The following is a 14,096-nucleotide window of genomic DNA, read 5'->3' as shown; positions in this document are numbered from 1 at the left end:
CCCTCAGGTTGGAAGGCACTCAAAATGACACAGTGGCTGCAACAGTGAGCTCAAGCATAGCAACGATTGTGAGGATAGTGCAAAACTGGGCAGTGTTTTGTTCTGTTATACTTACGGTTGCAGTGAGTTGGCTCCTAACCTAACCTAGTATGACTGACTGTTGCATAGTTTTTATGCATTCTTTTGTTTATGGATATTTGGCTTGTTTCTAGTTATAACAAACATATATGCGTGTAATACACATTACTGTGTATGTTCGTGTGTTTGTGTGCATACGTATATACGAATATTTTGTATTTATCTCTTTACGAGAATGAGTTGCTCCCTTTTCTACTTGTTTTCTTCAGTCAGGAGCCACCAGCCCAGGATTGTATTAAATCCATTCCTCAACTTGGGATTTTAGACAACATAAATGACATGGTTTTCAATACCAGTCATCAAATAGATTTAAATTATGACTAAAAATTATCAAGGGAAACTTTTTTTTCTTCCATTCAGAGATAGAAAAGTTTCTTTGTCATTTCTCTTTGAGGGACCCTTTTTTTTTAAGACTGTAAAATTGCAGTTTTTTAGGTTTGGAAAAAATCGTAATTATTAATTGGATTTTCCACTGAGAAGGGAGTTTGCTTATCGATTGTCATAAGTATCTAATCTGGGCATTTCATAGTTAGCATTGTAATTCCACCAGGCATGTTGGTACCCATTGGTATTGCATGAACAGCCTGCTGGTCTTCCTGCCACATTCCCAGATACACTGTCTTTAAACTCTGTTTTCAAATTTAAATATACTTAAAATTACTCCCTTCAGGATTAATAATTACATTTTAAAATGCAATTTACAAGAAGTCTGTGTGAACTGAAAAATTTAACCCATGAAGACATGATTTTAGCTTTTTGACAGCACAACAAAATGTGCTTTGTGCAGCCCTAAGTTTCAAAATGAAGTGCCCCTTTTGATGTTCTGCTTTGTGATTTGTGACCTGTTATCTTATTAGTGATTCAAGACTATATGAATGTAGCATATTTTATTTTAAACATTCTTTCAAGGTACGAAAAGCAAAATGGGAACTATTAAAAAAAAATCATACCTTTAGCATCAGATTAGACTTTTACAGTGAGTAAAAATTCCTCTTCGCTGGTCATTAAAGGAATCCCAAGGAGCCCTGGTGACACAGCAGTTAAAGCACTTGGCTGCTAACCAAAATGTCAGTGGTTCAAACCTACCAAGTGGCTCCTCAGGAGAAAGACGTGGCGGAATGCTCCCATAAAGATTACAGCCTTGGAAACCCTATGGGACAGTCCTACTCTGTCGTATAAGGTCGCTGTGAGTTGAAACCAACTCAGTGGCAGCAGGTTTAAAGGAATTCTAGGGTGGAGTGGGGATGGGAGTGGTTAAAGTTCTTGAAAGACTGGAGCCTAAACTCAGGTAGACCGGGTCTATAATACATATTAGTCTATGTTACACTCGGCACAGAGTAGCAGTCCTGAAAATGGATTGAAGTTGCTAAAGGACTTGGTGCTGTGTGTGGAAGGAGCATGATTATTGGTGTATTCTGGCTTCACATACTAGCTCTACTCATTAGTAGCTATGTGATTATATTACGTATTATTAGGGTTTCAGTTTCCTCATCTGTAAATAGAGGGTAATGATACTTATCTCATTGGGTATTTAAGAGGATTAATTAAGAAAAAAAAAATCTAAGGACCTAGAACAGGGCCTGGCACACAGTAGCCATCACTAATTATTACATGGCTTACCCAACACAACACCTAAGCCAATTGTTTACAGGAAGGAGAGGAGTCTTAAAGCATTCATAATACTATAGTGACTTGATGATGATGTTTTAATAAATAATAGTTTTTAGTCATTTTTTAAAAATTTTATAATCATCATAATAGTTTAGGATGAAATCGAATGTTGATTAATTGATCAAATAAAGACAATGTTTCCTAATGTAGTATAACCAATTTATTATTTGCTTTTGGACAATCTTGTTGTTAGGTGCCGTTGAGTCTATTTTTGACTCATAGTGACCCCATGTGACAGAGTAGAACTGGCCCATAGGGTTTTCTTGGCTGTAATCTGTATGGGAGCAAATCGCCAGGTCTTTGGCGCTAGCTGCTGGGTGGGTTCAACCCTCCAGGCTTTTGGTTAGCATCCAAGCACGTTGCAACACCAGGGCTCCTCTCGGACAATACCCTTTAGGAAACAAAGTAATATAACTGGATTTCTACCTGATTTTATCAAAATAGAGTCTGTTGGATTAAATAAGTTTTTTTTTTTTTTTTTTTATGTAAAGCCATAAAGATACTAGAAGAAAACATGCCCCACTTTTAAAAAATAATTTTTGAATGAAAAAGTTTAGTTACACAAGACATAATGTCTGGAAGTCACAAATGGATTGATTGATAAGTCTGACAACATAGAAATTGAAAAATGTTATACTGTATAAATCAAGCCCAAAGTCAAGTAACAAAAAGGGAACAATTTCAGCAGCATATATGACAAGAAAATGGCGATTTCTGTAGTATACAAAGAGCTCTTAGAAATAAATAGAAAACGACCGACTTAATTTTTAAATTGGCAAAAATAATATGAATAGACTATAAGAAACAAATGTAGATGGACAATTAATATTTAAAGAAATGCTTATTCTTGTTCATAATGATAAAAATGCACATTTGCACAATGACATGACATTTTTCACCTATCAAAATGTTAGACGACACTGATGTTTCATATTTTGGCTTGTGTGTGGTGAATTAGGCACATTCCTTCACTGCTGTTGGGAATATAAATTACTGTAATGAGAGAATATGAACATCAATTTTAAAATGTATATCCTACATTTTGAATATTGGTATACAATACCTACTACTAGGAATTTATTCACTGAATATCTTGGTGCACAAACTTAAAGCTCTATATGGTCAAGAATTTTCATTGTGGGATTATCTACATAGTTTTTTTTTTTTTTTTAATCCTAAATATTCGTAAAAGGGAAATAGTAAAATTACTAAGTCTAGTTATATCTCTAAAATGGTAGAGTATCGGCCATTAAAAGGGAGAGAATTATAATGTATAGATCTGGATTAATTTAGGAGTTATTTTGATATGGAAAGAAAAGTAATACACAAATGGTTTTAACTGTAAAATTATATTCATTCAAAGACAACTAATAAAAATGTGGATGTAGGGCATGTATTAAAAATTTTCTAGAAAAAAAATATTGAAAATAGAATTAGGGATATGAGTGTGGAACAGGAAAGGGGTGAATCTTTTTATTTAATGTTTTTCTGAACTGTCTGAAATTTCCTCTATGGTCATACATATTTTACCATTAATTTTCAAAAATTAATACAGTTAATATGATTATAAAAGTGTATAAATTGTTGTTGTTAGGAGCTGCTGAGTCAGTTCCAACACATAGTGACCCCATGTATGATAGAACGAAGTGCTGCCTGGTCCTGTGCCATCCTCATAATCATTGCTATGCTTGAGCAAACAGTTGAAGCCACGGTGTCAATCTATCTCCTTGAGGGTCTTCTTCTTTTTCGTGGGTCCTCTACTTTACCAAGCATGATGTCTGTCTTCAGGGACTTGTCCTTTCTGATAACGCGTCCAAAATACGTGAGATGAAGTCTCGTCATCCTTGCTTTTAAGGACCATTCTGGCTGTATTTCCTCCAGGACAGATTTGTTCATTCTTATGGCAGTCCATGGTGTATTTAATATTCTTTACCAGCACCATAATTCGGTGGCGTCAATTCTGTTTCAGTCTTGCGCATTCATTGTGCAGCTTATAAATTGTAAAGGACTTAAATATCATTAGAAGCCAGCAGGTAATTTTAGGTGTTAAAAAAACATGTACTGTGTGTTCTTGAAAGGAAACTGTCAAAACTTGACATTCTTGAGTTGAAATGACACATTCATTGTTGTTTAATGAGTTTTGTTTTTCCCCCAGACAAAGCCAAAGGAAGATCAAGAGCAGGGACCCACTTTGACTCAGCCCGGAGACGGAGTCGAGCAGTCCTTTATCACATCTCAGGGCACCTACAAAGAAGAGAAAAGAACAAATTGAAAATAAATAATGTAGGTGGTATGTGTGTGCACTGTGAATGCTGGAGTTTCCCCTGGTAGCAACATTTGATTTGCTAAAGAAAGGCTCCAATTTCTCATTTATTGGCTTTCCCAGGTTTCTTTCCACTTTGACTTGTGCTTTCCTATAAAGAACAAACGAAAAGGTCAGCAGTTACAAGGCATTTCTGTAATAAAAGTGCTTAATCATAGTATTATCACAGCACAGAGATTAGAATAGCATTGTAGTGCAGCACAGTGCAAGATGGTACCAGGAATGCTGCAAATGGGGTCATATCGGTTACATTTTAGGAAACAAGTCATATTACACATTCATACTTTGTTGATTAAAATTTCTCAAATTTAATTTTAGTACCCTTTACTTTGCCCTTTATCTGAGTTTCATTTAATGGTTCCCCCCCCCCCGCCACCCCATGGGAACCATGAGCAAATCCAAGCCATTACTCCATTTTAAAATTTACATTTTGTACAGAACACAGTTGCAAATATCACACAGTGAAACACTGCATTTGAAATTTCATGCCATAATGCCGTCCTGTAAAAAGTTGTATTTTTAATAAATTATAGTAGGCCTGCTTCCTGAAATTTGGCGCTTATCTGTCAAAAGCCAAAGCAAATAACGGTGCCTATTAAAGGTTATTCTTGACAGTTTTACAAGACACGCTTCTTCCATGATTTTGCACTTAATTTATGAGTTTTTAGCACTAAGGACTTCACCAAGAAATCCAGAACTCTGTCTGTTTAGTTGTAGGTATTCAAATGATTTTAATGTCATTAATTTGCTTGGTGGACGCAACAGAACAGAGTTGGGGGATGGTGTGGCTATGTGCAAGTTAGTCTCTGAGTATTTATATAAATATTTAGGGTCTGAGTTGCACATGACATTAGAAAGCATCACATCAAACAACAAGAACTATTTTCAGATTGATCTAAGATCCAGAAGTTCTGGGAGTTACAGACAGTAGGGGATTCTTTGGCATCTTGCTTTTTACACAGAAAGCTCGGGGACTACCTGACATACACATGCTTTGTTAAAACAGGGCCATGCAACAGACATACAAACTCTTGATCTTCCTGATTGTGGTGAACAAAGTGCATGAGCCCAGGATGTGGAGTGAGGTCTAAATGAAAGTGCTGTAAACCTGGTCTGTTTCAATGTGATTCCTTTCTGGAAGCCAGAACAAGGCATTTTGTTCAGTTCTGCTCTGACTCCGTCAGTCATACCCATGCTGGTCTCCATGCCCCGCTGTTGAGAGTCACACACTGTCTTTTTGTCTTGACTTAACATAGAGGTTTTCTAGGGATATTAGGAAAACTCACATGAGTTCCTGAGAGTCCAGGGATAAATTTGAAACAGTGCATACCCCTGGATCTATGGCACTGGTTCCTATTCACATGTCCCTCCAGTAACCAGCCTTGGTGACAGTAACCATGTTCAAAGAAGAAACAAAGGTAACCACATCTGAGCTTGATTCTAAGCAGGCCAACCAACAAAGCACCTAAACAAATATTAGCCAGAGATTCCATAATGCTGAAAGCTGACACTATCTTCTGTATCTTCTGTCCTTCAGTCGAGAACCATTTGAACATGGCAGATATCAGTGAGCTTTACAACACATTGGCTGAACATGCTATTTTTCCCTTTACTTTCGACAAAGCACAAAACAGTACTTAAAAATCAGATTTAAAAAATCATAACTCCTACTGCTTAGCTGATTTGCTTGATTGCCATTCCTTTAAGAAGTACAAACATCAGGGTGGAGCATCAAAATAATACAGAGTAATTGAGGATGTCTAATCAGCATGATAACTCTGACATTGCAGGTAGTATGGCATCGGGACGAGCCCTTTTCACCATCTTTTTTTATGGAGAACAGAGTAGAGTGGCTAAATAGCAGGAAGACGGAAGAAGAGGAAATGACCTGGGTAGTTTAATGGCTAAGCAATCTTTGGAGAATTCAGACTGTGACAGCAGTCAGGCACACACAAAAAATGAATTCTTATTATTTTTATAGCCCTTTGCTATTTACACATTCCTTTTACTTATGTCTTGTTATTTGATTCTTATAACAATTGGACAGTGAGTGTTTTTATGAGCCCCATTTTAATGATGGGAAAAAAAAAAAAAAACAACTTACTAGAGGTCTCAAAAGCAGACGCAGCAGATTGAGGACCCAGACCTAAGTCTTCTGATTCAAAGCCACTGTGCTTTTGACTCTGCTGCTTCTTGGCTACAATTTTATGGAACAGAATATATGATTCAATCATAAACAAATGGAATCATTGCGCCATCGGCGTGGTTTAGGAATCAGGACTTAATGCCCTTTAGTCCTGCCTTTGCCTGTTGGGTCTTGGAAAAGGTGTTTAATTTCTGCCTTCCTTGATTTGTTATTCCTTCTGGAAAATGAGAATGGGATGGTGCATGTGTTTCTAACTCAAAGAACTGTTGCAAAGATCACATGAAAGCCTTGGGAACTTGAAAGGGGAGAGTGCCATAAATACCAAATATGACAAGCAGAGTACGGGCGCTAGTGGTCATCAAAGCCATACACTGTGCCTGCATTGCCTGGTGTAGTGAGTGCAGAAATATTTTCCGATTCCTTTGCTCATTCAGATGATAGTTTCAAGGAAATGTCAAAATAGTTTAGGAAATAAACCAAAAACCAGACCAAACCTGTTGCTATCGAGTCAATTCCAACTCATAGCCACCTTATAGGACAGAGTAGAACTGCCCCTTAGAGTTTCCATAGAGTGTCTGTTGGATTCAAACTGCTGACCTTTTGGTTAGCAGCCATAGCTCTTACAGCTCTTAACCACTATACCACCGGGGTTTCCAGGAAATAAGCAGTTACTGCAATTAGATATTGGCTTAACCGTTGTGTTTCAATAATTCATAGGGTAGCGTTTACACAACAAATGTACCATTGATACTAAAGAAGTATGTTCCACATTTAGTATATATAACTAAAATTATATATACATGTATAAATATATAAATAAATCTAGACTAGTTGTATTATTCCTTAAACTACATAAGTTTGAGGGTTATGAAGAACATGTCCTTTTTTTTCCTCTGTCTCTTTCCTGCTAATAAAAGCACACTTTCCAATTTAAAAAATTCCTCCCATTCAAAATCTTTTTGATGAAAATTTACAAATACAGTCGCAAAGGGAGGAGCATGTCTATTTTTTCACTCAGGTGTTTGTGCCAAGAAGTCTGCAGAATTCTAAATTCAAAAACATTTATACATCTAATCTAAGCTATATTGAGTTCTCAGTAATTTTTTAAATTTTAAATAATATGTTGTAGGTAGTCTGTAAAAATGAAATCATGTGACTTATTTTCTGATTTCTGGTGTAATTAATGTATTGCTGAACTTTTGCAGCAGCTTCACGAAAGCTGCATGTAGTCATTCACCTATAATCAAAGAACATGCTATATTGCTTGAGTTTCCCCAATCCGCACCCCAAGACCTGGCTTCTCCCTCAAACAAGGCAAAATTTTAATTTCTGTTAACATGATAGGATAACACTTACTTTGGATAGGGAAATGACATATTCCCATTTCTTCTGGTAGTGTCTTATTGTAAATGGTTTAAACAAAAAAATTATGTAAGAAGCCATTGTGTATTATTATAACTGAAGTGCTTAGCAACCTTGAGGGAATTAATACTGATGGACCGTAACTCCCTCTTCTCTTAGTCACCAGCCTAAGCTTTGATGAGAAAGAAGCCCTATAGAAGTACTTCATTCTCCTTTTCTAATTTCTATGCCAAAGTTCACCTTTGGTTGACACTTGCTCCTAGAAACCAGGGAATGAGGTGAATGGGGCAGGTCAGGTATCAGCAAGTTGAATGGAAACCAGAAGCAATGACAGATGGACATCAGAGGACCATCTGGGAATAGTGAAGCAGTAACTCCACCAGGAAGGACTGGCATTGTGGGGTGCCTGTGTGGGCTGAGTAGGAATATTAATGGGAAGTAAGAAACGTGTTGCAAATGCCTACCAAAGACAGGTGCCAAAGCAGAGGGTAAATTAATATTAAGGTAGAAAAAATATATGGTCCCTCATAGCTGCCAAAAAAGAGTGAAGTATTTCCTGATTGCTCTGAACCTATCCTGAAACTGATGTACTCCAGGGCTCCCTGAACACACCACATTAATCTGGCCTTGCTGCAGTAGCTGAGACAAGAAAACAATACTGTGACCTGTATATAACGTGTATCCCAGAACTTTGTTCGTTAATTCAACTTCACTTTCAAAGATAAGTTCCCATTACCTATCTTGTGTTTCTCATTAATTGAGGTCAAAGCAGGGTCTGCAAGTATCTGGCCACAGGCTCGTCAAATCTCCACAGCCGGTGTTGTTGGACCTCCCTTTGTCTTGTAGCAATAAGTAAAATGGTTCATCATTTTGGACTGCTTTCCAAATAAAGTGCTTTTGCAGTTATCAAAAACTCCAGCTATTCTTCTGCATTTAATCAGGCGAACAGTGAACATTGTCTTTCTCCTCCCAGGCCTTGAATAATAACGCTTAAGTAACTATTTCCCACCTTGCCATCTTAACAAGGGCTGGCCAGTGTCAGAATGAATCCCTGTCAATAGGGCTATGAGGTTAGAGTTCCCAACCCGAAACTTCACCAACAGCCAGCATGCCAAAAATGCATGCAGTTAGCAAATCCTGGATATATTTTGAAAGAAATGGAAACGACTGAATTGGAATCAACTCGATGGCAATGCGTTTGGTTTTGGTTTGGTTCACAATAGTGTGTTGGTCAAATACTTGTATCTTTTCTGGAGGAAATGGCACCTTTGCTGTCATCAGAAGAATTTCAAATCAGATATATTCTTTAGAAAATGGTTGTCATCTGAAGACTTTAGGTATACAGGACAGCCCCACGACAATGGGAATATAAACATACCTTTGTGTTTATAGGAAACCCTGGTGAGGTAGTGGTTAAGTGCTACAGCTGCTAACCCAAGGGACAGCAGTTCAAATCCACCAGGTGCTCCTTGGAAACTCTATGGGGCAGTTCTGCTCTGTCCTATAGGGTCGCTATGAGTCAGAATTGACTAGACAGCAATGGGTTTGTTTTTTTTGGTTTGTGTTTATAATGTATGTAGGATTATACTTGCAACTGTGAATGTTTTTAGGTGACAGTTTAGGTAATGGTCGTTTTGTTCTTTAAAGAACAAAATTTAGATTACTTAATATTCATGGCTCCCTGTTCCTTATAGCAAAGACCTCAGCTCAGTTGAGTATATACACCTCTGCTTTTTACACCACCAAGTTTTAAAAGTCACCTGTAAGATGCATTGATGTTGTGTGCATGAATGTTCTGCACACAAGTATGTGTTTGAGGCTGCGCGTGGTCCTCTCTAACGTTGTCTTTCTCCCTTCTTTTTGTTTTTATTCACAGAATGTTTTTGTAGACAAACCAGCATTTCCGGAGTATAAGGTCTCTGATGCAAAAAAGTCCAAATTCATACTTTTGCATTTTAGCACTTTTAAAGCTGGCTGGGACTGGCTTATTTTATTGGCAACGTTTTATGTTGCCGTGACCGTACCTTACAACGTTTGCTTTATTGGCAACGATGACCTGTCCACAACTCGGAGCACAACAGTCAGTGACATTGCAGTGGAGATTCTTTTTATTATAGGTAAGAACCAAAGGTGGCTTTCGTCGGAGATTTGCCTATGGGAAGTAAGTGTGGTCCAGATTTTTCTGACATGAATTTGAAGGATAGCCATTTGCATGGGCATGACTCAGCCTCTGATGCAAATTTTGGAGAAGCACATATTTGGTTTTCCAAAAATTGCCTCTTTTGGCTTTTCCACTGTTCCTTTATCCAAATAGATCTGAATTTATGCCCCATGTTTCTATACTTGTGTCATCAAAAATGGGCTGGGAAGACCTATGGGCTGTTTTGTTTGTACTCTCAAATCTATCAAGACCTTAATTACGTAGGGTCAGAATTGGGGCTTGGCAAGAACCCACCATTGGTGCTCCAATTAGTGGTTCAGTCCCAGGAGTGGTTCTCCATGCCCTTCAGGCATCGGTGGTGGTTGCTATAGGTGGCCTGGTTGCAAAAGCGAAGGATTGCATAAGCCTTCCAGTCAATCAAGAGAAACAGTAAGTATCTGATTTTCATTAAAGAGGAGTTCCCAAAGGGGGCGTTTGCTGAGAGTATTTATCTCAAGAATATTGGGAACTTCAGTTGAAGTTGTATCTTGCTTCATTCTTGTAAGCCTTTTCCTGTTTTTTTCTTTTTAAATCTTGTTGTTCAGACCAAGCCTAGCTCTTGCTAGAGTTCTGGGTCTCCCTTAAAGCCTAGATTGACTCTCTGTCGAGTTCTTGACCATCATTAGCAAAATAAATCCTGCTTCTTTACCTGGCCATGGTGATGCAGGGCAAGATCTTTATTGTAAAGATGAAATAGCATTTGGAAAACATTTCACATATGTAGATAGACAAAAGAGTGAGAACTGGATCTTACAAGTTTAAAGAAAAGGAAATAAATATACAAAGCAAATCAAAGCTTAGAGTGAATGTTTCAGTGGTGGCGGAACATTTTTTCAGTAAAGCTGTTAAAGTTTTTGGGCCATAGGGGGCTTTCTAACAGAATGTCAGCGTATGTTTGTTCTGCAGGTATTTGTATGTTCTTGGTGTGGCTTTAACATCATTATTGACATGAATCTACTGGACACACCCCTCAGAGCCTTTTTAGGACCCCCCCACCCTGACCCCCTCCCGGAAGTGGTGGATATAGTGTGTTTTGGCCACTAGATGGCAATGTTGCCAACTTAGGTATCTTGATCAGGCAGGCTACAGTTTTAGGAAATTCATTTATTTTAACCAAAGAAAGGTGTACACATAAAGGTATATACACCTACTCCTTACTTATTGACTACCTTTTTATACAATATTTCACATTTACAACAATAGTAAAAAATGTACTGTCCGACTAGTTTGTGCATTAACGACCTATGTCTGGTGCGAGGTGAGAGTAACGCTGGCCGTAATGGTTAAAGTTATGTGTCAGTTTGGTTCAGCCATGATTCTCAGTGGTTTGGCAGTTATGTAATGATGTAATTTGGCAGTTATGTAATGATGTAGTCATCTTCTATTTTATGATTATCCTCCATTTTCACTTAACGATGATTTTCACACAATGACCTGGTCTTTGGAACCTAACCGTATTGATAAGTGAGGAGTGGGCGCATCAAATTATTGTTAAATGACAAATAACAGCATCTTAGTTTGGAACAAGAATTTGGAATGAAAATCCTAGGAAAACTGGGTATGTTCATGCCAGTCCATTGTGGTTTTATATCCTTTTAATTTGCTGATCTTTGACTCCTCTACCCTACCTGTGATACATATACACAAAAATTAGTATCCTAAAAAGTCTCCATATGACCTTGGCCAAGTTCTCAAGAATTTAGGCAATCATTCAATATATCTGAGCCTGAGCTCCCTTCTCTGTCATAGCTATTTTATAGAGTTTTGTGAGGTGATATATATAAGTATCTGCTTAGGAAATATTGGAAACCCAGGTGGCGTAGTGGTTTAGTGTTATGGCTGCTAACCAAAGGGTCAGCAGTTTAAATCCACCAGGCGCTCCTTGGAAACTGTGGGGCAGTTGTACTCTGTCCTATAGGGTCGCTATGAGTCAGAATTGACTTGATGGCATGGGTTTGGTTTTGGTTTGGTTTAGCAAATATTTTCATCTTCTTATTAGTACTGTTATTGCTGTTATTTAATAACTCTGCCACAGGGACAAGGTTATGTTTTGAGGCTCTTTTCCACTCTTCTCGAGTCATAGGTATTTGACTTCCTGAGGGCTTAGAAAGGAGCCCTGGTGGTACAAATGGTTCAGCGCTCGGCTGCTAACTGAAATGTTGGCTGTTGGAACCCACCCAGTGGCTCCGTAGGGGAAAGACCTAGTGATCTCCTTCTGCAAAAGTTACAGCCAAGAAAATCCTATGCGGCTGTTCTACTCATGTGTTCATTATGAGTCGGAATCAATTCAACAGCACCTAACAACAATAATGGCTTAGAAGTCACTTCTGGTACTGTATGCTCATTGGCACATAATGACTTATTTACCCCCAGGAGTACAGATACTGATGAGAGACTTATTTTGTGGGAGTGTTTTGTTTTATTTGTAGGCTATTTTTCTCTACTAAACCAATGGAGACTCTAGTTTGCTCCCCTGAAGTTGCCCTCGGTGTTCTTTCTTACTGCCATTCCTTTTGGGCTCCAGTAGGCAACCCCCTTGACTAACCTTGATTATCCTTGCCTAACCACATGATAAAGATGACAAAGGGATGGAAACCCACTCTGTTTTTATGCCCTTTAGCTGGTGCAATGATTACTTTAGAAATTGAGATTTTGCCTGCTAACGGTTTTAGCAGTCCCTGTTGACTGACCTGTTTTTCTAAGTAGTAAGACTTTCCTGTCCTTACTGCCATCTCCTGTTTTCCTTTTCGCTTTCTTCTTTTAAATGAGCTTAAGTGTATTTTTGAACTTATTATGATATATTTGGAAAAATATTTTAACATTTCTCAAATTATATTTCCCAGAACCTTCATTCTATGGAATATTTCCCAAAGGTGCATAAAAACAATCAGTGAGAAATCAGTCAAAATACTTAGCAATTAAAAATTATATTGCCTATAGTACTCTACTTTAACCATGCTAAGGCAGTGCTTCTATCAATAAATATTTATTAAATTGATGTGTGGGGAAAATCTGTATGTGTTTTTAATATGCTGTGTTTTAATTTCTAGAACAGTGTTATTAAATTTACGTTTTAATAATCAAGTGGTTCGGAATTGTTAAAAGTAGGTTGAAAATATTTTGTTATTTGTATCACTCTAGGAGCCCTGGTGGCACAGTGGTTAAGAGTTCAGCTGCTAACCAAAAGGTTGGCAGTTTGAATCCACCAGCCACTCCTTGGAAACCCTATGGGGTGGTTCTACTCTGTTCTGTACAGTCACTGTGAGTCGGAATCTACTCGACTGCAAGGGGTTTGGTCTGGTCTTTTTATACAAACGTAAGGCAATATGATTTGTTTTCTAAGTGGTGAAAAATTAAATGGTCCATAAAAAGAGGACTCATAGTCAGATGAAAGTTAGAAGATGGTCTGTCTCTTTAGGGGATTTACAGTGTACTTTAGCATTATGAATTCTCTGAAAAATTCCATGATAAAAGATATTCATTTTACTGCGATTAATCCAGTATCTCACACATTAATATTTTACCTCAGAACACTTAATAATTCTCTTTCAGAAAGAATGATACCAAAAAAAAAAAAATTCTTTCCAGATAGTGTCACCTTAAAGAAGGTGTCTGAGTATATAATTATATTTGTCAAAACTTCAGTATGAATGGTGGGCTAGAATCTCTCTCACATACTCTCTTTTTCTTAAATTCTTTATCATCAGTAGATCACAGTGTTTTGCTATAGGTTGTCTTTAGTTTGAAAACCATCACGTCTAACTTATCTGCTGGTTCAAAGCCTTATGGAAACTTAAAATGGAAAGTGACCTTATAGTTCAGAATGGAAGGAACACACAAATCCTAAGATCAAAGCTTATTCCAGGTATTGAATGGGGTAAATAAGAGTATATCCACACTTAGGCACTTAACAATAACACTGTATACCATAAAGGATTAAAAAGAAAATCTAAGTTCTAGAGAGAAAGAAAATTTTCTTACAAAGGAATAATAATTGTACTGAAATCATATTTCTCAGTAGCAACAATAGAGGCCAGAAGACAATGGACAAATAATTTTTGAAGTATTTTTTTTGAGGGAAAAATATCTGGCTTAGTAGAATTCCTTTTCTCCTTCCTTCTCTCTCTCTCCCTCTTTCCTTTCTTATTTTCCTGTTTCCTTCCTTCCTCCTTTCTTCATTTTCTTTGCTTCTATTTCTTTCTCCCAGTTACTATTCTTTAGGAATGCAGAAAAAATGAAAACATTTTCAGATGAGG

At 37.5% G+C, this 14,096-nt stretch overlaps 1 protein-coding gene across 1 annotated transcript in view; it reads left to right on the top strand.

Moving 5' to 3' along the window:
* The window catches only part of KCNH8 (potassium voltage-gated channel subfamily H member 8), a 446,972-nt gene that overhangs the window by 217,456 nt on the left and 215,420 nt on the right, over positions 1-14,096 (top strand). Inside the window, exons 4-5 of the mRNA XM_049870926.1 lie at positions 3,965-4,092; positions 9,517-9,757. Coding sequence (XP_049726883.1) covers positions 3,965-4,092; positions 9,517-9,757 — 369 coding nt within the window. The remainder of the gene's footprint in view (positions 1-3,964; positions 4,093-9,516; positions 9,758-14,096) is intronic.

Source organism: Elephas maximus, chromosome 27, assembly GCF_024166365.1.
Source record: "Elephas maximus indicus isolate mEleMax1 chromosome 27, mEleMax1 primary haplotype, whole genome shotgun sequence".
Lineage (NCBI taxonomy): Eukaryota > Metazoa > Chordata > Mammalia > Proboscidea > Elephantidae > Elephas > Elephas maximus.
Note: the sequence above shows the minus strand (reverse complement) of the source record. Positions and strands in the feature narration are given on the sequence as shown.